This window comes from Diabrotica undecimpunctata, chromosome 10, assembly GCF_040954645.1.
Source record: "Diabrotica undecimpunctata isolate CICGRU chromosome 10, icDiaUnde3, whole genome shotgun sequence".
Classification (NCBI taxonomy): Eukaryota; Metazoa; Arthropoda; class Insecta; order Coleoptera; family Chrysomelidae; genus Diabrotica; species Diabrotica undecimpunctata.
The window spans coordinates 42,483,048-42,506,879 of NC_092812.1; the positions used below are offsets into that span (position 1 = coordinate 42,483,048).

The following is a 23,832-nucleotide window of genomic DNA, read 5'->3' on the forward strand; positions in this document are numbered from 1 at the left end:
CAGTGAAAGATCAGTTGGAAGCTGAAAAAGAGGCTAAAGATTTGAAGGAAAGACGTGCGCAAGAAAGAGCTGAAATGCGAGAAAAGAATAGAGTGAAGAAATCTCTTTCCTATGAACCAAAAAGGAGTAGGAAAGAATCTTCCTCTTCCAATTCTTCTACAGAAGTAATACTTGAATCAGAGGATGAAGGCTGGATGGAAGATGATGGTCAGGACAACGATATTTTTATGGACAAACAAATGGAGAAAAATGATTTCGTACTTGTAAAATTTATGGGTAAAAATCGGTAACACACTATGTTGGCCAAATCGTAGATATTCGAGATGTGGAGGTACAAATTAATTTTTTAAGGAAAAAAGTGAATAATTTCGTATTTCCCGAAGTTGAAGATGTCTCAGTTGTCGACAAGAACGATATTGTCGGAATTTTGGAGCACCCAGTAGACACTGGCACGAAAAGGCAAGGAAGATTATTTTCATTTAATATTAATTTCAGTTCTTATAATGTATCGTAGTTTCTTTTTGTTAACATAAAGTTTTCAGTATTCCTGTATATGTTTTACTATGCGTCCACTATAACCCCATACTCTGTCCACTTTAACCCCACCACGGGGTCATTGTGGACAAATTATTGATTCCGATTTGAATCAAAATATTTGTTCTATTAAGAAAGATACAAATAAAATATTCACATCGAAAGTTGAGTTGATGTTTACAGTAAATATGTGAGGTAAGTTCAGCAATAAGAATCTTATACATATTTTTTAATTTGCTAATAAGTAAAAATGGTCCACAGTAACCCCCTTCTCCCCTATAATCTTCTATAATTCTTCTTTGTTTTCGATGATTACACGTACACACAGAAATTAGAAAATAAAAAGTCTTTTTCGTGACACTCTTGTCTTTAATAAACTGCTTTTGATAAATTTGGTAATTTATCAAAATAGAAGGAACTAAAAAGATTAATGAACGATATAATAAAAGGGGCAAAACCAGCTTGGGTTTATAATAAACAATGAAAAGGCAAAAGACATGATAATGGAAGAAACAGATAAAGAAAAAGAAGATAACTTCACATTGGGAATAGAAGGAGAAAATACATGCATGATCAAACGAGCTTCAGAATTTACTTACCTGGGTGTACACCTAGATGAAAAGGCGCATGAGGAAGGGGAGATTAAAGGAAGAATAGCAAAAGGAAACAAAAAGTATGGAGCATTATGATCATTATTGAAATCCAAATATGTCTCAAGAAAAACAAAAATTAGAATCTACAAAACAGTTATCAGGCCTACAGCTACATGTGCATGCGAAACATGGGTGCTTAAAAAATCAGAAATAGACCCTTTAGAAATTGGGGAGAGGAAAATGCAAAGAGCAATATATGGAGATGTGAAAATAGATGGTCAATGGAGAAGAAGGAATAATAAAGAATTTAAAGAACTATATATTGAACACAAAATAACGAAGGTAATCAAAGCACAGAGAATAAGAACATTGAAAGAATGGGAAAGGAAAGAATGCCGAAAATGGTACTATCACGAAAGCCAATACAGAAAAGAAGAAAAGGTAGACCCCAAACAGAGGTGAAAGGACAGCGTATATGAAGACTAACAAAAAAGTAATATTCAGAATTTGAAAGAAAAAGCATTTGACAGAAATCAATAACAGGAAGTGGTAGACTCGATTTTCAAATAGAAATTTAATATTTGGTTAAACTTATTATTAAAAGATATTATTTATAGCTATAATACAACAATATTAAAAGTTGCTTATTATTTCATAACCTTTTCTATTAATAATAAGAAAAAAGTAAAATTTTGCAAAATAAATATTTGTTTACAGTAGAACCTCCGTTATCCGGCGTAATGACGGGTTTGGGGGTGCACGGATAATCGAAAACACCGGATAATGAAAATACATTATGTTTTTGACTTAATGTGATAGATAAGAAGGATAATTAAAAAATGTATCCGAAAAATCACTTTTATTAAAAAACAAACGTTTTTTCACATATGTATGTACTTACATGTGTATATTAAATTATGGTATGTATGTATACAAAACTATGTACATACAATAAATAAACTATAGGTACATATGTATGTATAATGAATGTACCGGGTGGTCCAATAAGCCGATCTCTCGGCTATATATCAGAAACTAGTCATGTTATAACTTTAGGAGGAAAAATTCCTTAGTAAAAGTGGCCAAGAGAAATCGCTGGAAAGAACTTTCAAGTTTCTGGGCTAACCGCTAGGGGCCGTAACCTGTGAAGAAAACTTTGAAAACCAGTTTTTTTGGAAAATATGCGCAATTATACCAAGTGTTAAATAAGTCAACTAGAAAGAGGCCTAAATTCTGCACAAAGTTGTTCGATTCCTTTTTTTTATTTTTACAAATAAAGGGTGGGGGAGAGTGGGAAAGTATTTGTGGATAAATACCTATAACTTTGGTTTGGATCAACCGATTTTAACGAAATTAGTGTCATTAGAAAAAGTGTCGATGAATTAATTTACATCTACTATAAAATAATTGCATTTAGTTTTAATTGTCATAGGTAGAGGGTACTTTCGAATAGAAAAAATTAAAATTTGTTTTTCTTCAAAATGTTTAATGGAAACACGTATTTATTGTAAATTATAATGGAACTGGATTAAATTCGTAACAAAATGGCGCAAACCGCATGTTAATAGCTTTTGTCGAACTCGAGATATGAATAAAAACGCATAAACATAAGTAAGTATAGTATTGACTCACCCTGTATTATAAATTAAATTAAAAAGTCAGTAGGGACTTTCAAATTTTTTTATAGCAGAAGAATCTTAATGTTGATACCTATTTTGATCATTGTTATTTCATATGATTAAAAATAGTTAAGTAGGCCACGGCAATGAATTTGACGGGGAGTTCATATTGTTTATTTATTGACAGCAGTCAAAACATTGTTAAGAAGTGTTATATTATAATTTGAATTAAAGGTTGCACTTTTTTCAATACATATTAATATTGGTAATATTAGTAATTATCAGTACTAATAATTCGTGATGAGTATATCAAATACAGAATTGTATGATATGATTGGAGTTTATTTCGAATTTCACCAAAATGCCGCTATTGCCTCACGTATATATTCTGTAAGATATCCTGATAGGAGACATTATGGCAAAGAAGTATTTGAAAGAAAGGCAAGAAGATTAAGAGAAACTGGTAGTTTTCATCGTCCTTGTTTTAAACGACGTAGTAGAGGTATGATCGAAGATAATTCAATCAATGTTCTTGCTTTAATTCAACAGAATCCACATAGTGAGTAGTCGGCAAATCTCTATAGAATTAAACATACCCAAAACTACTGTTCTAAGGATTTTAAAACATCACAGGTTGGTTTTTCTATAAAGTGAACGTTTAGGTCAGAAACTTGGAATTCCCTTTAAACTTTAGATTCAACTGTTATTTTAATATTACGATAAAAACGGCAACACGACGCTTTTATCCTTTTATCCGTTTACTTGTGAAACTATATAATACTTATGCACGATTTATCTTGTGAAACAATTGTGGATTTTTCAAGATATTTTAAGTTTTAGTAAATATAGTGGTTTATTTTTCACCAATATTTTGTTCTGTTTTTTGGACTGCATCCTTATCATGTAGTTCTCTACCAAGCTTTACAGATTTTGATGCAAGGCTGGATTACTGCAATTGGATGTTAGGTCTGCTAGAAGAACAACCGCATATCATGTCAAAGACTTTGTGGACAGACGAGGCTACGTTTAATAGTGCCGGTGGTGTTAATCTGCATAATATGCATTATTGGGCTGAAGAAAATCCGCACTGGATACATGAGGTGCAGGTTCAAGGTAGATGGAGTCTTAATGTTTGGTATGGTATAGTTGATGGAAAGATCGTAGGTCCATAGTCTCATAGTCCGTAGCAAGAGAATTCTGTTATAATCAGTGTTCTCTTGTTCAAAATAATTTAGCAGAAGATGTGTTGCCTCCAATGCTTGGTTGTGTTTTATTATTTTTCTTCAAACTGCGACGAAGTAGATGGCCCATCTTTTCTGTGGAGATCTGCCATTTCGTTGTCACTCAGTTGTTCAAATCCCTATTCGTCTCTGTCATTTTCCAGCCAGTTTTTCATGTCCCTATCAACATAAATGAAATCCGGGAGAGTTTTGCAAATTTCCAGAAATGATTCTGTTTCCAGTTCTTCTGAGGTTTCTTGTACAACATCATCTTTTCCAATATTTTCCCCCATGAAAGTTTCAATGTTTTGAAGGGTAAGTTTACCCAGGCTTCACAGACTGAAAAGATGGGGTCTTTTATGGTCGACTTTTTTAAAATTTATTTTATTGAATCTTTGCTGTTGTTCTCTTCAAGGAGAAATCTCAGGAATATTTGTTTGTATCTTCTCTTTAAACTGGATATTACTCCTTGATCCATCGGTTGGATCAGGGATGTGTCGTTTGGTGGAAGATAATAAACAAAAATTTGTTCATCTTCAGTCGTCAAAGTCGACTCAGCTGGGTGGGAAGTAGCATTGTCGAGTAATAAAACAGCTCTAAGAGGTAGACCTTTCTTTTTCAAGTGGTGACGCACTGAAGGTACCAATTTATCTTTAAACCACGACGAAAAGATTGTTTGGTTCATCCAAGCTTTTCGATGGTTGTAATAGTCACAAGGAAGACATATTTTGTAAGCCGTTCTTTGCTAGTTTGTGACCAGAAGCATATTTTTCGGATTGAGCAGCTAAAGTTTTTGAAGGAAGGATTTTACAAAATAATTCTGATTCATCAGCATTTGCATCAGCAGATTTGATCGGGAGTTAAATTACATTTTTAAGAGTTAAAATTTTCAATAAATAATGTGGCTGAAACATTATCACCGCTAAGACTCTCCCCTTGACTAGCCAACTGCCTGATACCGTGTCTTTTTTTGAAGTTGTGTAGAGATCCTTGGGAAGCAGAGAATGGCTCTTCAATTTTCAAGTTTTCATGAAACCATAAATATAGCCTTTTCACTTACGATTGGCCCCGAAATAGGAACTGCCGCAGCACGTTTTTGAATGAACCATTGGTAGACGGCTTCATCTAAGTCTTTTAATGAAGATTTTTTCATTGTTTTCCGAGGACATATGGTTTGCACCGCTGATTCTTAATTCACTTGCCAATTTTTTAACACTTTCACCTTTTTCAACACGTTTTATAATGTTTAATTTCTGTTCAAGCCGTAAAACTACACGTTTTCTTTTCTGCGACATTTCGTAATATGTAACTTAAATGGAGACTAAAGCACAACCACAGTATATTGCATACTGTGTATATTGCATACTGTGGCACAACTGAATTGTTTTTGTTCTGTAGGCAACAGGGCTGACCGAGTTTCTGAGAAAGTCGTTAAACATGTTTGTTCCTATTTTTATAGAAGGCTTGAATAGGTCGATGTTGACGAAACCCATTCGTACGAAACCACTTGCCGTGTTTTTCTATTTATTTTATCTCATTATTTATTTACTTGAGTAACAATTATGTAGGTACATATTTAACTGTTAAAAATAAAAAATAATCTTTCGTATTCATTGTTTTCATAATAAACATTATACATACGTATAAAATATATTGCGTATAAAATACTTAAAAAAATAAATACATAAATACAAAATAACAAAAATAAAAAATTTGTTTTTTGTTACCCCAGTTAATTGGCACCCCGGTTAATAGAGCCCCGGATAATGGGGGTCCTACTGTATATTTTTTAACAAATTACTCGGTTAAATAAACAATTCACAAATTAACTGAATACATTTTTATAATCTATGACACGAAGGAGCTTAAACTAAAAAAACATCAATTTTCGTTGATTAGAACCGGAGATACTGCAAGTTTTATAAATTTGAAGTTCTGAATTAAGTTTTTGAAATAATAAAATCGCTTCGCTTTTAAACCCTTTAAATTTGGCGCATCATGGACGGTCATTTTTAAAGGAATTGTTTTTAATTTTTTTTTTCTCAACTTGAACTCTTAATCTTTTCAAGAATTCTTTCTAAATTGCTTACCCTTTATACACAAAGCCCGGTGAATTTTTGAAAAAAGGGGCTAGCTCGGGTTTTAAGAGTCGTAAGACATTCTGTTTTTCTTTGAATTCGTATAAAAATGCCAACATGGCCAATAAAAAAAATTAACTTCCCACATGTTACCGCGTCTGAGTTATTTTATTTTTTATAAGCTTAAAATCATAGTACTTTTGCAAACCTATTTTAAAATATTTAACATAAACTTTTTAATCATTAAATTATTTAATTTGATTTTTAATTTATTTTTTATTTTTTTATTTAATTTTAAAAATTAAAATCACCTAAGATGGGCCTCTAGTATTTCTTAAAAAGAAATATAATATTAAGTACACCTAATTACTTTTTAATCATAGGGTTTTTTTCTTTTTGTTCTCTATGTGTCGGACTTAAAACACACCAATAAAAGATGACAAACTAAGTTTCGCTATCTGTACCTAAATTTTAAAGAATTTTAGAATGTATTTTGTCCATTATTTTATATTTTATATGTGTGTTATTAATGTTGAGTGTCTATGCTTTTACAAATAATCTCTACGACTAGTAAGTTGTACTGAAGAATTGTGATATTTTATAAATATTTACATATTGTTCTTATTACAGTGTCTTGAAAAAGGAATAAAACCATTCCGAAAGCTAGACAAAAAGTTAAAAGAGTGTTTCATTAAAATTCCGGCCAATTTTCTGACTACAACCCTAATAAACTGTGTTGTTTGTTTATATCGACAGTCACTAATATCCAGTAATTCTTATATATATATATATATATATATATATATATATATATTGTTTAATTTTTAAAAATAGAATATCCGAACCATAACTAAAAATACTATAAACTAAATATTAAATCATGATTAAGCAATTATTAAATAATGTTAAACAAAATGGTTAAATTAAAATAAAATAAACCAAAATAGTTTAAACTTTTCTGAAAATCTTATTAAAATGAAATGAATAGTCCAAGTTAAAGGTCACTTTTCTTAGATCCCAACATACTCAGTCAAAAAGTGCTTAAATCTTACAGATTTTATATGCATCAAATCATAAGATTGATTAAAGTCATTTCTCAGTGTCAGAATTATGTTAATAGGAGAGAAATTGCTATAGTTTGTGTGATAATGTTTTATAGAAAACAAAGGCATGTCTCTAAGAATTCTAATACTACATCTTAAGTTGATAAGACTTAATAAATCAGAATACAGGCGCAATAGACGGGCTAATGTAGATAGAAATAAACGACGAGAAGAACAAGATAATGATAATAAATAAAAACAAAACACCAAAATCAAAGAGAAAGAGTTGGAGATGGTAGAAACATATGAATGCCAAGGGACGAAGAAATGGAGGGAATGACGGAAAACGAAGAAAAACAACTATCATACTATGAATCAAATAAAACAATATTTGTAGGAAAGAAAGAAATAAATACAAGTGTTAAACTTTAATTTTTTATCACAATAGATACAGAAATAAAGACATTATACAATAGATAAATCAATAACCTCTACTAGCAAAAATTAAAAGGAAACAGTTGGTGGAGGAGAGGGTAAGGACATCTAATGAGAAAAAACTATTAAGGCCAGCTTTTATTTTATTTCAGTATTCGAGTGTTTTATGTCCCCTAATTATATATGATCTATTCTAGATCTTTGCGTGTCGGCAATTTATAAACACATAAATTATTTAATAGCCTATTTAGTTGCTTAAACGTTCAATTAATGTTTTTGACTTTCAAATCGTAAGGTATATTGAATAATATTTCAAGGATGTCTCGCATACAACAAACAAAAATATGTAACAGGTATTTTGGCTAATATAGCAATTGCTATAATCTTTTCCATCCGGTTGATTCTATCAAATGATAGGGGAACAGTAAAATTTTATCTAAGGAACAGCGATATTAATTATTAGTGAATGTATGCTAGTGTGCTACATTGTAGGGTTACGTATATCAAACAATTTATCAAAATATTTAAATATAATTGATTTCTAATTTGAAAAATCCAGATTCCTAATTGGTTCATTTGTAAAATCCAAAAAACTTAATTAAAATATTAATAATTCTACATTCACGATAACAAAACAAGAAAAAAAACATATACAAGAGAAATCGCAGTAGAAACTGAGTCGATGATAAGGATTCTGGGTGTCAGGTGACACTCAGATTTCATTTAGGCCAATTAAGTTAGTTTTTTAATCGACATAACTCTATAGACAGGTCTGACAGTTGAATTGTGTAGTATTAGATATTACAAAAAGACTCTCATCTAGAGATTCATCAATTTTTTAATGGAAATATTTTTAAATAAACAATCAAAGCGTCAAAGCCATGATTTAGCCTGTAACTTATAAACTTGTCTATTTAGAGATTGGACGTCAACAAACTTCTTCAGAAAAAAAAAGATACACAAAATGACATCTTATCTGTATCTGTAGAGTAGGGAGGGTGAGTTAAGTTTCACAGCACTTAGGCCACAATTGACCCACTGTACATCCTCCCAGAGGGCTGACGTCCTTAGCTCATTGTCCATCCTGCCATTTCTAGGAAGATGAACAAGTCACCAAGGGACATCTCCCTTATGTGGGAGGTGTGGGTCAGGACTCGCCGAACGCGTACTCTCGTATTAACGATAACTCCGGGCATTCACACAGGACATGCTCTACAGTTTCGTCTTCTCGTTCACACTTCCTGCATAGAGGTGTATCTACTAGCCCCAGTGTGTGGAGGTGTTTGCTTAGTTGACAATGACCAGTTAAAAAACCAACTGTCAAGCGTAGGTTTTTCCTGGTCATTCCCAAGTACTTCTTTGATGCTGACTTTTCAAGGTTACTTAGTGTTACCCTGGCAAGTCTACATCCTTGCCCCATTGAGTTAGTGACTCGTGACACTCCATTACTAACTCTGATGTGACACGTGGTCTATTCAAGGTTAGTAGCGGTTGTCTGCTATATGTGCAGATTATTATAGTTTTCCCAGCTATACCTTTTTGTGTTATCTCTTTTGCGGCTATGGAGATATCAGTCAGTTCTTTCTAAACTACGCTGGCATTTTTGCCCATACCCCACTTTATTCTTAGGTTCAGCGATCTGGAGTACATTCCGCATCCTGACCCTTCTTCCATTTTGGAGCCATCGGTGTATATGCAATACGCATTTGCCACGTTTGTCTCCCTATACTATCTTGTTTCGATTTTACTGAGTTTGTCAAAGACAAACTTTGGTTTAATTGAGTCGCAGCCTGCCTGTAACAGGGGTAGCGCATCCAGCTCTATACCCAGAAAAGAGTTCTCAATTTTCCCATTCCTACATCAAAGTTTGCACCAGCTGAGCGCAGCCGCATCATTGTCACCAGCGCCACCTCTTTGACATATATGTCTAGAGGCGTGATGCCAATGGCCAACTCCATTGTAGCAGTTGGTATTGTTTTCATGGCACATGTTATAATTATGCAAGCCATCCGCTGAATATAGTTTAGTTTGTTAATCGCTGTTGCCTGTAGCACTTTTGGTACCCAAGCAATTAAGGTAAGTTAGAATTGGCCTAATGACAGCAGTGTAGACCCAGGCGATTACCCTGGGCGAAAGGCCCCAGGTGCCTCCGACCGTTCGTCGACACTGCTCATAGGCAAAATATGCTCTTTTAGCTCTACCATCTAAGTGTGAGTTCCATGTTAACTTCCTGTCAAGGGTAATAAATAGGTATTTCACGTCGTCAGAAAAGTTTAGACTGTAGTCACGGGTATTAAGCCCGTGATTCTTCTTTTTCTGTCGAAGAGGAGCATCTCTATCATCTTAGGATTTACAGATAGTGCTACCTATATGTGAATGAATCTCAATAATCCTGGGCTTATTTTCTTCTTTAAGGCGTACCTATATTAATAACGTATGGAAAAAAAAGTTTCAACAAATTGCATTTATGTACACAAAATTATTTAATAATCAAGAGCACTTTTTAAGCTTATAAACATTCACAATAACGACGTAGAATTTAGTTCAATTTAAATGGCTAAAAAATATTTGGAAAGCTGGTTAAGAAACAACTGTGAAAACAATAAAAAATTTCTAGGATAGCCAAGATACACCCTTTTTTAAATCATTGTTAAGTAAATTAACAACATTAAGCGATGAAAGTAACCAATTTTTATAACAAAAGTGAAAGTTTATGACAAAACTTTTAGCAAACAAAATTATTGAAAATTATTTAAACAGGAGTGTTGTAAACAAAGAGCACTTTGGGTTCCGACTAGAGTGCCAGCCGAGCTCTTCAAAAAATCCAACACAGTTACAAAATAGAGCGGTAGAAAAAAATTGACATATCTTGGGTTATCTTCTTCTTCTTCAAGTGCCATCTCCGCGGCGGAGGTCGGGGTCCGAATAGCTATCATCATAGCTATTCGGACTTTTGAGACGGCTGCTCTGAAAAGTTCATTTGATGTACATCCGTACCAATCTCTCAGGTTGCGCAGCCATGACATTCTACGCCTCCCTATGCTTCTCTTTCCTTGGATCTTTCCCTGCATGATGAGTTGGAGCAAGGTGTATTTCTCTCCACGTGTAATATGTCCGAGATATTCTAATTTTCTTGTTTTTATTGAATTTAAAATTTCCATTTCTTTGCTCATCCTTCCCAGAACCTCTTTGTTTGTGACGTGTTCTGTCCATGATATTTTCAGACTTCTTCTGTACACCCACAGCTCAAATGATTCCAGTTTTTTCATTGATGTCGCATTCAAGGTCCAAGATTCCATTCCATAAAATAAAGTCGAAAAAACATAGCACCTCGCCAACCTAACTCTTAGTTCCAGTTTTAAATCCCTGGTACATAGAACTCTTCTCATTTTGTTGAAATTTGCTTTAGCCTTTTCTATTCTTATTTTTATCTCCTGATTGTAATCATTTGTGGAGTTAATCATTGTTCCCAGGTATGCATATTTGTCCACTTGTTCGACGTTGGTTTCGTTTATTAGAAGATTCTCGTTATTTCTTTGAGTTTTCGATATTCTCATAAATTTCGTCTTCTTGACATTCATTGTTAGACCATACTCTTTTCCATACTCTGCTATTCTGGTCACCAGTCTCTGAAGATCTTCAATGTTTTCGGCTAAGATTACAGTATCGTCCGCATATCTAATGTTGTTAATGGGGACTCCATTTACCTTTATTCCAGCTGTTTCACCCTCAAGAGCTTTTTTCAGGACCTCTTCGGAGTAGGCATTGAAAAGAATTGGCGACAATACGCATCCCTGTCTTACTCCACATCTAATTTCAATTTCTTCTGACAGCTGTTCGTTAACACGTACTTTTGCTCGCTGTTTATAGTATAAATTTGATATGATCCTGAGGTCGTTGTAGTCAATCTTCTTTGATTTCAGGACATTCATTAAATGTTTATGTCGTACTTTATCGAATGCTTTATTATAGTCAATAAAACATGCGTATATATCTTGATTGACGTCCAGGCATCTTTGTATTAGTATATTAAGTGAATAAAGAGCTTCACGTGTTCCTAGGCCTTTGCGAAAACCAAATTGTGTATCATTAACGTCTATGTCCAGTTTGTGATATATTCGGTTATGGATGACTTTAAGTAGTAACTTTAGCGTATGAGACATTAAGCTAATGGTGCGGTAATCGCTGCATTCTCTTGCGTTTTTCTTTTTAGGGAGACAAATAAAAATAGATGTTAACCACTCTTTGGGTAATACGCCTGAACTATAAATTTGGTTCAAGAGTGTCACTAAAACATCAATGTGCTTCTCATCTAGAATTTTTAGGATTTCTATAGGAAGCATATCAGGTCCAGGGCTTTTCCCGCTCATTCAATCTTGGGTTATAATGCACCTAATTTGCTATTTCTGGGGTACATGTTCTGATGACAAACTGAAAGCCACATATAAGATATTTAAGAAGTTATAATTCCTCATGAACAATATATTAAAATAACATAATATTATATATACGATTTTTTATTCTAAAAATATTTTTTAATACTAAAAAACTGATTTTTTCAAATTTAATCAGTGTATATGAAAAAATTGTTAATAAATAACAATTTAATAATGTTTCTAAACAATATCTATTTAATATAATTATATTTTAAATAAATAAATAACAAAAGGCTATTTAAGAAAAGATTTGTACTCATGTAGTTAATTAGCTGCTTTGTTTTTGATACTTTTGCAATCAAAATACGATAAATGTTATTATGTTAATGTTGTACCACAGTTTAAAAAAAGAAATACCAAATTTGGTCCAGTATAAGGCGCTCTATTTTGAAACTGTTGGGTTTTTTAACACTTTCACGAACAAGACGGTCCTGGCCGTCGATTTATTATGGGTATTCTGGGACAAGACGGTCATAGCAGTCGCTATTTGAATCGCTCTCAGAGTCAAGACGGTCCCGACCGACGATGAATATAAGTGTTTTCCTATCTATGTCTATGTGAATGCGGTGTCCTATAAGAATACTTCTAATTTTGTGGGATTCCCACAGTAGTGCAAGTAGTGGGAAATCGGTGTAAATCGGTGGACGACGACACTCGATAGGAATATTACGACTGTAACTCCCTATTTTCGTTCATGATTGCAAAGGTGGAGTCGCGTTAGCACAATAATTGCAGAATAAATAAATTTAAAAAAAATTGAATTTAGGAAAAAAACGAACTCATCTGCATTTATCAGAAAGTAGTGGCAGTTCTGATGATAGTGAGGGAGGTAATAAGGAACAAAATGCTAATATGTTTGGAAATAGCGACAGTTCAGATGATTATATTGTTACGTAAAAATATGAGTCATATTTTAAACCTGTAAACATGTTTTTATTCACATGTTTATGTTTTAGATTTTACGAGAGGCTTCTATTTACCTGAACGGACCTTCCAGAAAACGGTCGAAGCGATGACCCGGATTGACCTTCTAGTATAATCAGGCTGAATTCTCGACCGGCTGTGTTTTGATATATAATAACGGAGCTTTCATGGAAGGGACAGTTAATATCTGAAGACGCGCTCGCGCTTTAATTGTTACGTTCGGATATATATAAATTATTGTCAGATAAGTTAATATAAATAAAAAATAAATTAAATTCGTAAGTGTTATAAATATTGAACCTTTTAATAAATTCACAACAATATTCCCAATACCAACACAGATGAGAGTAGTAATTCTATGTACATTGTATAATTGGTACAACAGGAATATCACTTCTCAAATGAGCTAGCCAGCTTTTTAAATATTTTTTAGCCATTTAATTTGAACTAAATTCTACCGAGTTATTGTAAATGTTTATAAGCTTAAACAAAGCTATTTATTATTAAATCATTTTGTGTACATAAAAATGCAATTTTAAAAAAACACTTTTAAAGGTTATTAGTATACGTCTTAAAGAAGAAAATAAGCCCAGGAATATTATGATCCATTCAGTCATAAACAAATTCAATTAATAAAAACAAGTCAATTCGCACAATTCAAACACAATAAGACCCTCAAGTTCAGGTACATTTAAACAAATTTTAATAAATATTAAAAAAGTTATTAACAATATTCAAAAACAGCGATTTTGTTGTTTATTTTGCAATAACGTTTTTGTTTATCATCCGATTTTAATTTAGCATATCTCATTTTGTTTATATTTTTTTCTAAAAAAGTTGTCTGTTAATATATAATCTCTAAATAGACAATTTTTTAAGTTATGAGAAAAATAATGGGTTTGAAGTTTTGATTGTTTATTTCAAAATATTTTCATTTAAAAAATTGATTAATTCCGTAGATGAGAACCTTTTTGTAATAGGTATATCATACTACACATTTCAACTGTTAAACCGGTCTACACAGTTGTGACGAAAAACGGTTTATTTTTTACTAACTTAAGACATGAGACAAAAATGAACCAGAAACAAGCGACCAAAGAAAACAACGTTGAGTAACAACGCAACTTCGGTCATTCGGAAAGTATGGAATTGGATCTCGTATATATTGAAAATATATTTGGTATGAACACACCAAAACGAAAATTAGCCAACACTTCATCGACATATGCATCAATCTGCATATTTTAAAATAAAAACAATAGCATCAGAACAATTGAGACGTCATGGAAAATACTGGCAAACTAGATACTAAGTAGTCATGACGAACTAAAAGAATATGACTAGGCATCAGTAAAAATTAAAAATCAAAAAAAGTTGTCTTTCCAAGGTAACGTTAGATTTGTTATTCAGAATCCTCTCGAAATAAATAAAAAAAATTTAAACGATTTGAATAATAAAGGACTGATAATTGATTATGTCCATACATTAATTTTTAATTAGATTTAGATTTACACCGTAGCGAATTTTGAACGTTTCTACATCAGCGTGATAACATTCCTACACTTTTAAATACAATGACTATTGCAAATTTTAAAATCTTAATAAGAGCTAAAAATAATTTAGTGATACGCGATATTAAAGATTATTTCCATATAATAAAAGGAAATGAATTTTGTACCCACTTTTAATTTTTCATTGAACTGAATTTTGTACCCGCTTTTAATTTTTCAAGTGGAATAATCTTTAGAACATTTACGCATTTTTGACTTTATGTTAACACTAAGAAGATCTACTTTCAGATTCATCATTCTTATACTTGTAGATACGCTATCTTGATTTATTTTGTGTTTATAAAAATATAGAATTATATCATCAAGCACCCCAGATATGGCGTAATCAAAGAAGATATTAAATTTGTCTTGTCACTCTCATTTACAAAAATTATGTACATGCTGGAGGCTGATTTATGAACATTGTAAATGTGAATTAATCACAAAACATGAAATTTGCGTTTATTAGAAGCTTTAATAAATTTAGAAAATGCGCTAAAATTGACTAGTCATTTCCACAATGCTCAAATAAACATCAATTTCTCACATCAAGGCAACAAGCAATACCTCTATGAAAAAAATAATACATTTTAAGACCTAATATAAACACAATCATTCTTAACACGTTCACTGTCCTAACATTTTTTCGTATATCATTATAATTATGTTCCCGTTTATTCGTATGTCCAGGACGTTACGATAAAAATTCAAAGATGACAATTCAAGTTATAGTTACGAAACGAAAGTTGAGTATGTATGTATGTACAGCGTTAACAGGCCTTTTAGGCCCATTGCTGGATGGATAATTTCCATCGTTTTCTATTCTTAGCTAACAGCTTCCAATCTCTGATTCCCATCTCTCTGACATCTTCCATCACTGCATCTCTCCATTTCTTTCTTGGTCTTCCTCTCTTTTTTTTGCCCTCAGGTACTCTCCAAGCAATATTCTTGACTAGTCTATTACCTTGCATTCTTTCTAGATGGCCGAGCCATTCTAGTCTACGTTTTTTCACCACATTTGTTATTGTAGGGTTAGCATACAACTGATACACTTCTGCATTAGTTCGTCTTCTCCATTCTCCTTCTACTACTTTTCCACCAAATATTCTGCGAAGTATCTTTCTTTCCCATGCTTCCAATGTGTTCTGTACGGTTTTGTTCATAGTCCATGTCTCGGCAGCGTATAGCATTGTGGGTCTAATTATAGTTTTGTATACTCTTATTTTTGTATTACGAGATATATCTTTGGCCTTAATTATTTTGCTCATGGCTCCAGCACACCTGTTGCTCTTGGTCAGTCTCAGGTTGATTTCAGTTTCTTCTTTACATGTCTGATCAATAAGAGTACCTAAGTACATATATTCATCCACCTTCTCGAATTCTACAACTGATCCATTCTCCACCTCCAATTTAAAGGATCCCCTGGTGCTTATTCCTTTTTTGCTCGAGATCTCCATGTACTTCGATTTATTAATATTAACTTTCAGTCCCATTTTAGAGCTTTCCCGAATCAGTCTTTTTGTTATATTTGATAGTTCTTTTCCATTTCTTGCAATGAGAACCACATCATCAGCGTATGCTAAGCATTGGTGCTCCTTGTATAAAATAGTACCGGACCTATTTATCCCACTAATCCTTACAATTTTTTCTAGAACTATATTGAATATCAATGTAGATAACGGGTCTCCTTGGCGAACACCTTTTTTCACTTCGAATTCTTCTGAGACTGTACCGTTGCATCTCACAGCACAAATGGTTTGTCTAATTGTCATTTTTACCAATCTTATTATTTTTTCTGGCACTTGGAATTCTTTTAGTGTTTCTATTAACTTGTTTCTGTTTATTGTATCGTAGGCAGCTTTGTAATCAATAAAAAGTACTTGTGCTGAAATGTTGTATTCATAGCAATTGGTCAGGATTTGTTTTAGCATAAAAATTTGATCGGTTGTTGATCTTCCTTTCCGAAATCCTCCCTGGTATTCTCCTAGATTCTTCTCTATATATATTTCTAATCGTTTTTTAATTAGTATGGCGAGTACTTTATACATTACTTCTAATAAGGATATTCCTCTATAGTTTGTGCATTCAGTTCTATCTCCCTTTTTGTGTATAGGAATTATAATCGACTTATTCCATTCTTGAGGCATTTCTTCGGCATCCCATACTTCTAGTATTAGCTCACCAAGTTTGTTTATTAAGACCTCTCCTCCATATTTTATGTTCTCTGCCACAATGCCGCTCTCCCCGGGACTTTTTTGGTTTTTCATATCTTTTATTATTTCTTCAATTTCTTCTCTTGTGGGCTTTGGTATTTCTTCTATTACTATTTGAGGTCTAGGAACATAACAATTTTCTTCAGTAGTCACTTCGTCATTTAGTATCTCTTCGAAATATTCTTTCCACCTTTCACATATTTGGTCTTCATCCACTATCAGGTTTCCTTGCTTATCTTTTACATTCATCGTTCTTCCCTGGTACCCAGTTTTAATGTATTTTACTTCTTTATAAAAATTTTTTATTTCATTTTTCTTGTAATTTTCTTCAATGCGCTTAATTTTATTCTCCATATACTTTCGTTTCCGCTCCCTTAGGATTCTCTTTACTTTTTTTCGTTGTACGGCATACCTTTCTAGGTCGTCTTGTTTTTGCGAACGTAAACTTTTTAATCTCAAATCTGATCTTTTTTTTAACTCTGTTCTGCATACGTCATTGAACCAGTGGTTTTTTCTAAATCTTTTTGCTCTTGGTATGTTCTTCGACGTAGCTTCCTTTATAGTGTTTGTCATTTTCAAGAACTTTTGTTGTATGTTACTCACAGTAGTACTATCTTGTTTAGCGTAGGTTTCTTGTATATCCTTTTGATAGTCCTGCTTTACCTCAAATTTTCGCAGTTTTTCAAAGTTAAATTTACGTTGCACTTTCTTTTTCCGTTTATGCCTTTTAATTATTGCTTCTCTCATATTAATTCTAACCAAAAAATGATCTGAGTCTACGTCAGCCCCTCTGCACGTTTTCACATTTGTTATTAAATTCGCAAACTTCTCTTGTATTAAGATGTGGTCTATTTGATTAGTTCCATTTGACCCCGGAATTTTCCACGTTCCTTTATATATATTTTTTCTCCTAAAATGGGTACTCATTATCTTCATCCTGTTTTCAATTGCGAATGTGATTAATCTCTGTCCATTATCATTTGTATTCAAATGTTTACTTTCACCCCCTGTTATGTTTTTATATATATCTTCTCTTCCGACCTTTGCATTGGCGTCGCCTATAATAATTTTAGTGTCTTGTCTTGGCATTTCTTCACACAATGACTCTAATTCTTCATAGAATTCATCTTTCACTTCTTCTTCTTTTTCTTCTGTTGGAGCATGTATATTTATCAACGATATCATGTTATTTTTTCCTTTAATTCTAATTGCACACATTCTGTCAGATTTTACTACGAATCGTTTTACCTGCTCCACGTCTTCATGTACCAGAAAACCCACTCCAAAATTCCTATTATTGCCTCCACTTGTATAAAACGTGTATGGGCCAATCTTTTCGACGTTGTTTCCAGTTAAATGTGTTTCCTGTAGTGCTAAGATGTGTATTTTATATTTTTTTTAGTTCTTCTATTAGGAAGTTGAGAGAGCTTCAAAGTATAGGAGAAGAAAATTCTGCAGTGGCAGTACTTCATTTATAATGATTCTTCTTTCATTTTTAAGTTTTTACTCGACACAACTGTATAGACAGGTTTCACAGTTGAAATGTGTAGTATGAAATATTACAAAAAGACTCTTTCTCTAGGAGCTCTTCAATATTTTAGTGGAACTATTTTTAAATAAACAATCAAAACGTCACACTTATTATTTTGATAGTAACTTAAAAACTTGTCTATTTGGAGATTTGATGTCAACAAATTTTTTAGAAAAAAAGATACACAAAATGACGAACAAAAAAAGAAAAGATTGTTAAGTTGTGTTTTTTAGCCAGCTTTCCAAATATTTTTAAACCATTTAATTTTAACTTGATTCTACGGAGTTATTGTAAATTTTTTGTAAGGTTATTTGTCTTAAAGAAGAAAATAAGCCCCGGATTATTGAGATCCATTCAGTCAAATTATCTGGACCATCTGCATATAAATTAGCTCTTGGGACGTGATTTCACTATCCGTGATTCAGTCACAGTGATTTATAAATCACCAATAACAACTGTTCTTTGCTAACTTCGATAACCCTGATCAGTGACCAGATATATCAGATATCAATCCACAGTCAACGTCTCACAAAACGTGTTTGGATAATAAATATTATGATATTCTCGGTGAACGTGATTTGGGGAACAGTGACTAACATCTTGGGATTTACCAATGATGAATATTAGGAACTGAAATATCAGATATTTTATGTTATTATCTAGTGATATTTGTCTTTCTAAAATAATATCATAAACCTATTGAATATATGTTTTCTTTCACAAAAACATTTTTAAAATTAAAAAAAAAATTAAGTGAAATTCTAGAGTTATTTTAAGTTTTATTTAAAGAGAAAGTTTTATAGTGTTTTAAATGGATTACTTTATTGGTAGTATTGTAAATGTATTATTATAAGTCAAACCATCTAGTTGCGTCAATTAAACATATTCATTATCAGCAATATGTTTTTATAGTGCTACTTAACACAGAGTGATCACAATCGTGTTGTTTAGTTTACAATTACTGTGACTACCTGTTACTGTACATAAAAGAACAGTGATGTCACTGATCACTGCGTGATTTAAAAATCCCCATGTTCACCATCACTAAATTTCAACTGTCAAACCCATATATACAGTTGTGATGAAATTAATAACTTGATTGGTCTATTAGGACAGTGAACATGTTAAGCTTTTTTCTAGTTTCTGCAATATAAATAATTATGAATATGAACAGATACATGGATAATAAACTACAGGAAATCATCAAGAAACACTAACAAAAACAAAGCTCAGTTTTTCATAACTTCTCGTCTACAAATATTTTAAATATTGAGGCATATAACTTTCTAAAAGTTTTGAAAAAATATGAACACTCCAAAATACACAAAAGATACTTTCTCTTTCATCTTTCATTATTAACAAGTCATAAATCTTAGGAAAGAAGGGTATCAAATATTTTAATAGAAATAATAGGAAAACTCTTTGTTGGCATTATTTGACATTATACAGTTCAAATCTCACTACCTTCACAAGTTCAACGCTTGCCATATACTGAAGTTACATCATGTTTTTGGCTCAACACATTTAAAACTATCAAAGTGAAGCCAAAAATTCTTTCGCAAAATATGTAGATTTAGAAAACAATGAGGCACTTTAACCTTTTATATTATTATTGTGGTATTAAGTGGTTTATTATAACATGTTTTAATAATGTATTATCATTGATCTAAATCATATGATGTTCTTGAATATATGCAGATTTTTAGGATAAAATACTGATGTTTAAATATTAAACAGATAACTTCATAAAACATATATAATAAAAGAAACTGTTAAAAAGGGGAAAACATTTATGGCAAGCAAACAAGGAATCTGATTGCTTAAAATATGTTTCGAATGTGGAAAAAATTCAAGTTATACCAGATTAAAATAATTTTCAGTTAAACTAAAAGATGTATGTAGGTATATGGCAGTCAGACATTTGTAAATTATTTAAAACTTAAGGATATGAAAGACTGAATTTGTTGAAAGCTTAAACAGATGGCTATGTATAATTACACATATCACTACAAATAAAGAAAAATGTCAAATACAGCAGTGTTAGGTATGCCAGCACCAAAAAAATAATGAATATACCAATACTTCTTCAGTTTGTCCTTTAAGGAACTCCATAGAATTAAATTAATTTTGAATACTTTCTAACAGGTATATAATAGTATTGGACATTACTTACAACTATGTTCACTAACAATCCATTTTGTGATATTTCAGACAACTTTTATTGTAATTTTTGGTTAAAATACTGGCAAAGAATATAAACGCTAAGCGTCTATATTCTTTGATACTGGTCCTTCAAATTCTGATTGAAAAAATTAGTAGTTTTCCATAATAAATATAACCCACCAAATAAATTACCGAAGTTTTATGACTAATGACTAGATATTATTATTTTCAGTTGTAGTAAAATATTAATTTGCTAAATTATGAAATGAGTTTCTTACCTTGAGTTTTAACTTCAGCCTTACTGGCAACATTGTTCATGCTTCTGGATATCACAGGACATTGGTTACCATACATTTTGACCAAAAGAGAAGCATAATTCTTCAAATAAGCTTGGCTTAATTTTGAAAGGAATGGACAAGACATCTTTCAATATTTCTGAAAATAACTCAAAACTTATGTAACCTTACTTTTGGGACTTGTTTTACTAAACACTTACATGTAATGTATTTGAAAGTGAAATTTAATTTAAATTATTTGACGTCAGTACTCAGTAGGTCAAATCCTCTCCACTACCGCGCGCTGTGTTTCCCTTTCTTTGAATAAATACCTTGTGTATTTCCACCACTTTTTCAATTGGACAATTTGTAGATCTGATTAAAGGTCAAGAAGATATAGTTGTGTCATGCTCAGAGAGATGGCACCAGCCAGTTTAAATAACTTGCGCCTGCGGCTAATATATTGATAAATAGAAAATGTGTAAAAAGCTATATATGTTTTTTATTGTAGTATTACTTGAACACATAGAGAAGGCCTATTTAAGAATGATGAAGTAAAACCACTTACACATTCAGTAAAGATGAAGGCTTAGAGTCTCTAAAATAAAAAAGCTCAGACATTTTTTATAGAATTATTGTAAGCTACAGAAACCTGGACCATCTTAAAAGCGGTAATTCAACGACAAAAGTATTTCGCTATTACGATAATTATAAATTGTGTACGAAATAAGAGATTTACATATACTATTGGGCTGTAAAATGGAAAACAGAAATATAAGGTCTAAACGACGCGACAAACGAAATTTGCCGGAAATTTATTGTAAAAGCACATGACAGTAATATGATTAATTACAGAAAGAAATGAACACTGGTCACTTTGATACAGGTTAGAGAAAAATGTAATGATATTGACGGCAATCATATCTAAAAAGTATTTACGGTTTATTTAGTTCTATCACGTTTAAATGAAAATTCATTAAAATTAATGCTCATAAGCATCATAGCGTTCCTACCTATGTAAAATTCAGGTCGAAATAATTTTATGTTAATAACCCCACGATGTATGCAACTAATATCACATCACTACCTTTTATAATTACATTAAAAAAACAGATTTTGAAATATGTTTATGTTTTAAATAACGGTTTACACATCAAATTAATTACTTTTTTATTAATGTTTATATTAGTTTACAGAAGTATACAGGTAGAAAAATCTTGTGTAAACATAGCTTTAGATAGAAATGTGGAAAATTTAAAATTAAAATCTTTTAAAACAAACGTTGAATTAAAACTAAAGGCAAATAGAAAACCAGTTGTTGTTTCAGATATATCACAGTTTATATTATTCTAAAAAAATATATACGCATAAAATTTTTTGAAATTCTATGAACAATCAACAAAAACAGAATCTGTTGGGTCGATCAGGATTGACGGGAATTTTACCGTACCGCTGCCAAACTTACTAATTTATCTGTGGACCTACCCACTCTTAAAGTAATATTAGGAGTTAAGATTAATTTGATCTTTTTACTATTGTATTTTGAAATGTAACTTACGCATATGAATTGATATTCTTTATTAGATTAAAAAGCAAGGTTTTAGTTTGGTTTTTTTGAATCTGGAAATAATCTACCGATTTTTGTAGAATTTTATTACCGATTACTAGTCAGTGAATTGTGGCAGCACTGTAGCCATGTACTATGTACTCTGAGTGGGAGTGAAGTCAAGCGAAAGCAAAAATTAATGTATGTCTCTCTCATAGCCAATTTGTAGTAAAAATAATAGATTAGTGTCTTCAAATGACTGCGATATCAATTCACGGGAATTATTAGGAATGTGACAGTACTTACTCCTTTTATCGTAAAAGTGAAAAAGAGGAGAGTGTCTGTGGCGGCTATCTGGTGACGTTTCTCTCTGTACCTGTGCCAGTGCCTCGACCCTCGACCTTGCAAGGCCTAAATTGAAAACATGATAGGTTCGTTAATTTATTTTTTATTTAGTTACTATCTATTTAACTAATGCATGTATCTAAAAACACCTTGTGACCTGCGATTTGTATATAGCATATGTTGAGGAATCTTCAAAATGAATGCCTGTAGTGTTTTACAAGAATGTAAACAATTTTAAGCCCCGCCCCATTATATGACAGACTAAGAAATAACTAATATTTTCACAAATATCTACCCTTGATATAGACAAATCAACAATTTCAAACAAAAATAATAGCATATTATTGATTCCTGACCATCACTATTAAGATGCATGTAGCTAATGTCATGTGTGGTATGTACTACATCACGTTTAACCCTTTCTAACTGGTGGCTGAAAGTGTTGCCACTAGCTGTAAGTAGACTGGTTAAGGTGGTTGAATGAAGATATATGACCACTTGACCACTGTTGAATTAGATCTGTTTGGTGTCAGTGTCATATGTGAACAATTGCTGTTTCACTACATTTTTTACAAAATTATCAGTTTTGTTAAATTTATAAAACAAAAGTACTATTACTTATATTAAATTAAACAAGCAAAACCTGCTATGATAAATGAAACAGGCAAAATATACTAAAAGGAGGAAATTATTATATTCTAGTCTTGAATACTTCTGTTTTCCTACTACAGTAAGTGCATTTTTTATATTTGTGTGACAGTTAAATAGTTCATCATAAATTCAGAAATATTCAAACATTGAAAATATACTTTGGTTCCCTATCATTTACACTCAAGTAATATCTCCTTATATTTTGTAAGAAATGACAGTTTTTATCAGAGACTGTAGAGATATCACTCTCTTCTAAAAATCTTTGTAGTATTAGTTTTGCAACATATATCAAAATTACTATGGGGTATATAATGATAAAGGTAGTTCTGCTATTTTCAATGTCATTATTTGCTATATGAGAATAGATTCTTCAAAGATTTGCTTCTGCTAAATCACTAAGTCTAAGATGATTTGCCTTGTATAACTTGTTTTATTACTTTTTTCAATTTTTGGTATAACTATATCTATTGATATGATAAATCTGCCAAAAAGTATTTTATTTATTTATTTTTTTATTCTGTTTTACAAAGTCTTAATAATGTAACTATATTATTAATAAGAAAACTATAAAAATATGTAATAACCTTTTGTTTAATTTTACTCATGCACAAATAGTTGATAAGATAGTAAACACACATTATCTTGCCAATGTAAATATTGTTTAATTGATACTCCC

General features: G+C 31.8%; 2 protein-coding genes across 6 annotated transcripts in view; one reads left to right on the forward strand and one right to left on the reverse strand.

Annotated features, from left to right (window-relative positions):
• Positions 1–20,990, reverse strand: part of Alas (5-aminolevulinate synthase) — a 41,244-nt gene extending 20,254 nt beyond the window's left edge. The window contains exons 1-2 of the mRNA XM_072545899.1: positions 20,836–20,990; positions 20,618–20,774 (exon numbers count right to left, since the gene is read on the reverse strand). Coding sequence (XP_072402000.1) covers positions 20,618–20,762 — 145 coding nt within the window. The 5' untranslated portion in view covers positions 20,763–20,774; positions 20,836–20,990. The remainder of the gene's footprint in view (positions 1–20,617; positions 20,775–20,835) is intronic.
• A 1,314-nt stretch (positions 20,991–22,304) lies between these two features.
• p120ctn (adherens junction protein p120) overlaps positions 22,305–23,832 on the forward strand; it is a 63,851-nt gene continuing 62,323 nt past the window's right edge. For 3 of the 5 annotated variants that reach the window (XM_072545893.1, XM_072545892.1, XM_072545897.1), the window contains exon 1: positions 22,306–22,591. The gene's annotated coding sequence lies outside the window, so the exon portion shown is untranslated. Of the gene's footprint in view, positions 22,592–23,832 lie in introns of all 5 variants that reach the window. The other 2 variants (XM_072545890.1, XM_072545891.1) reach the window with 1 other exon arrangement.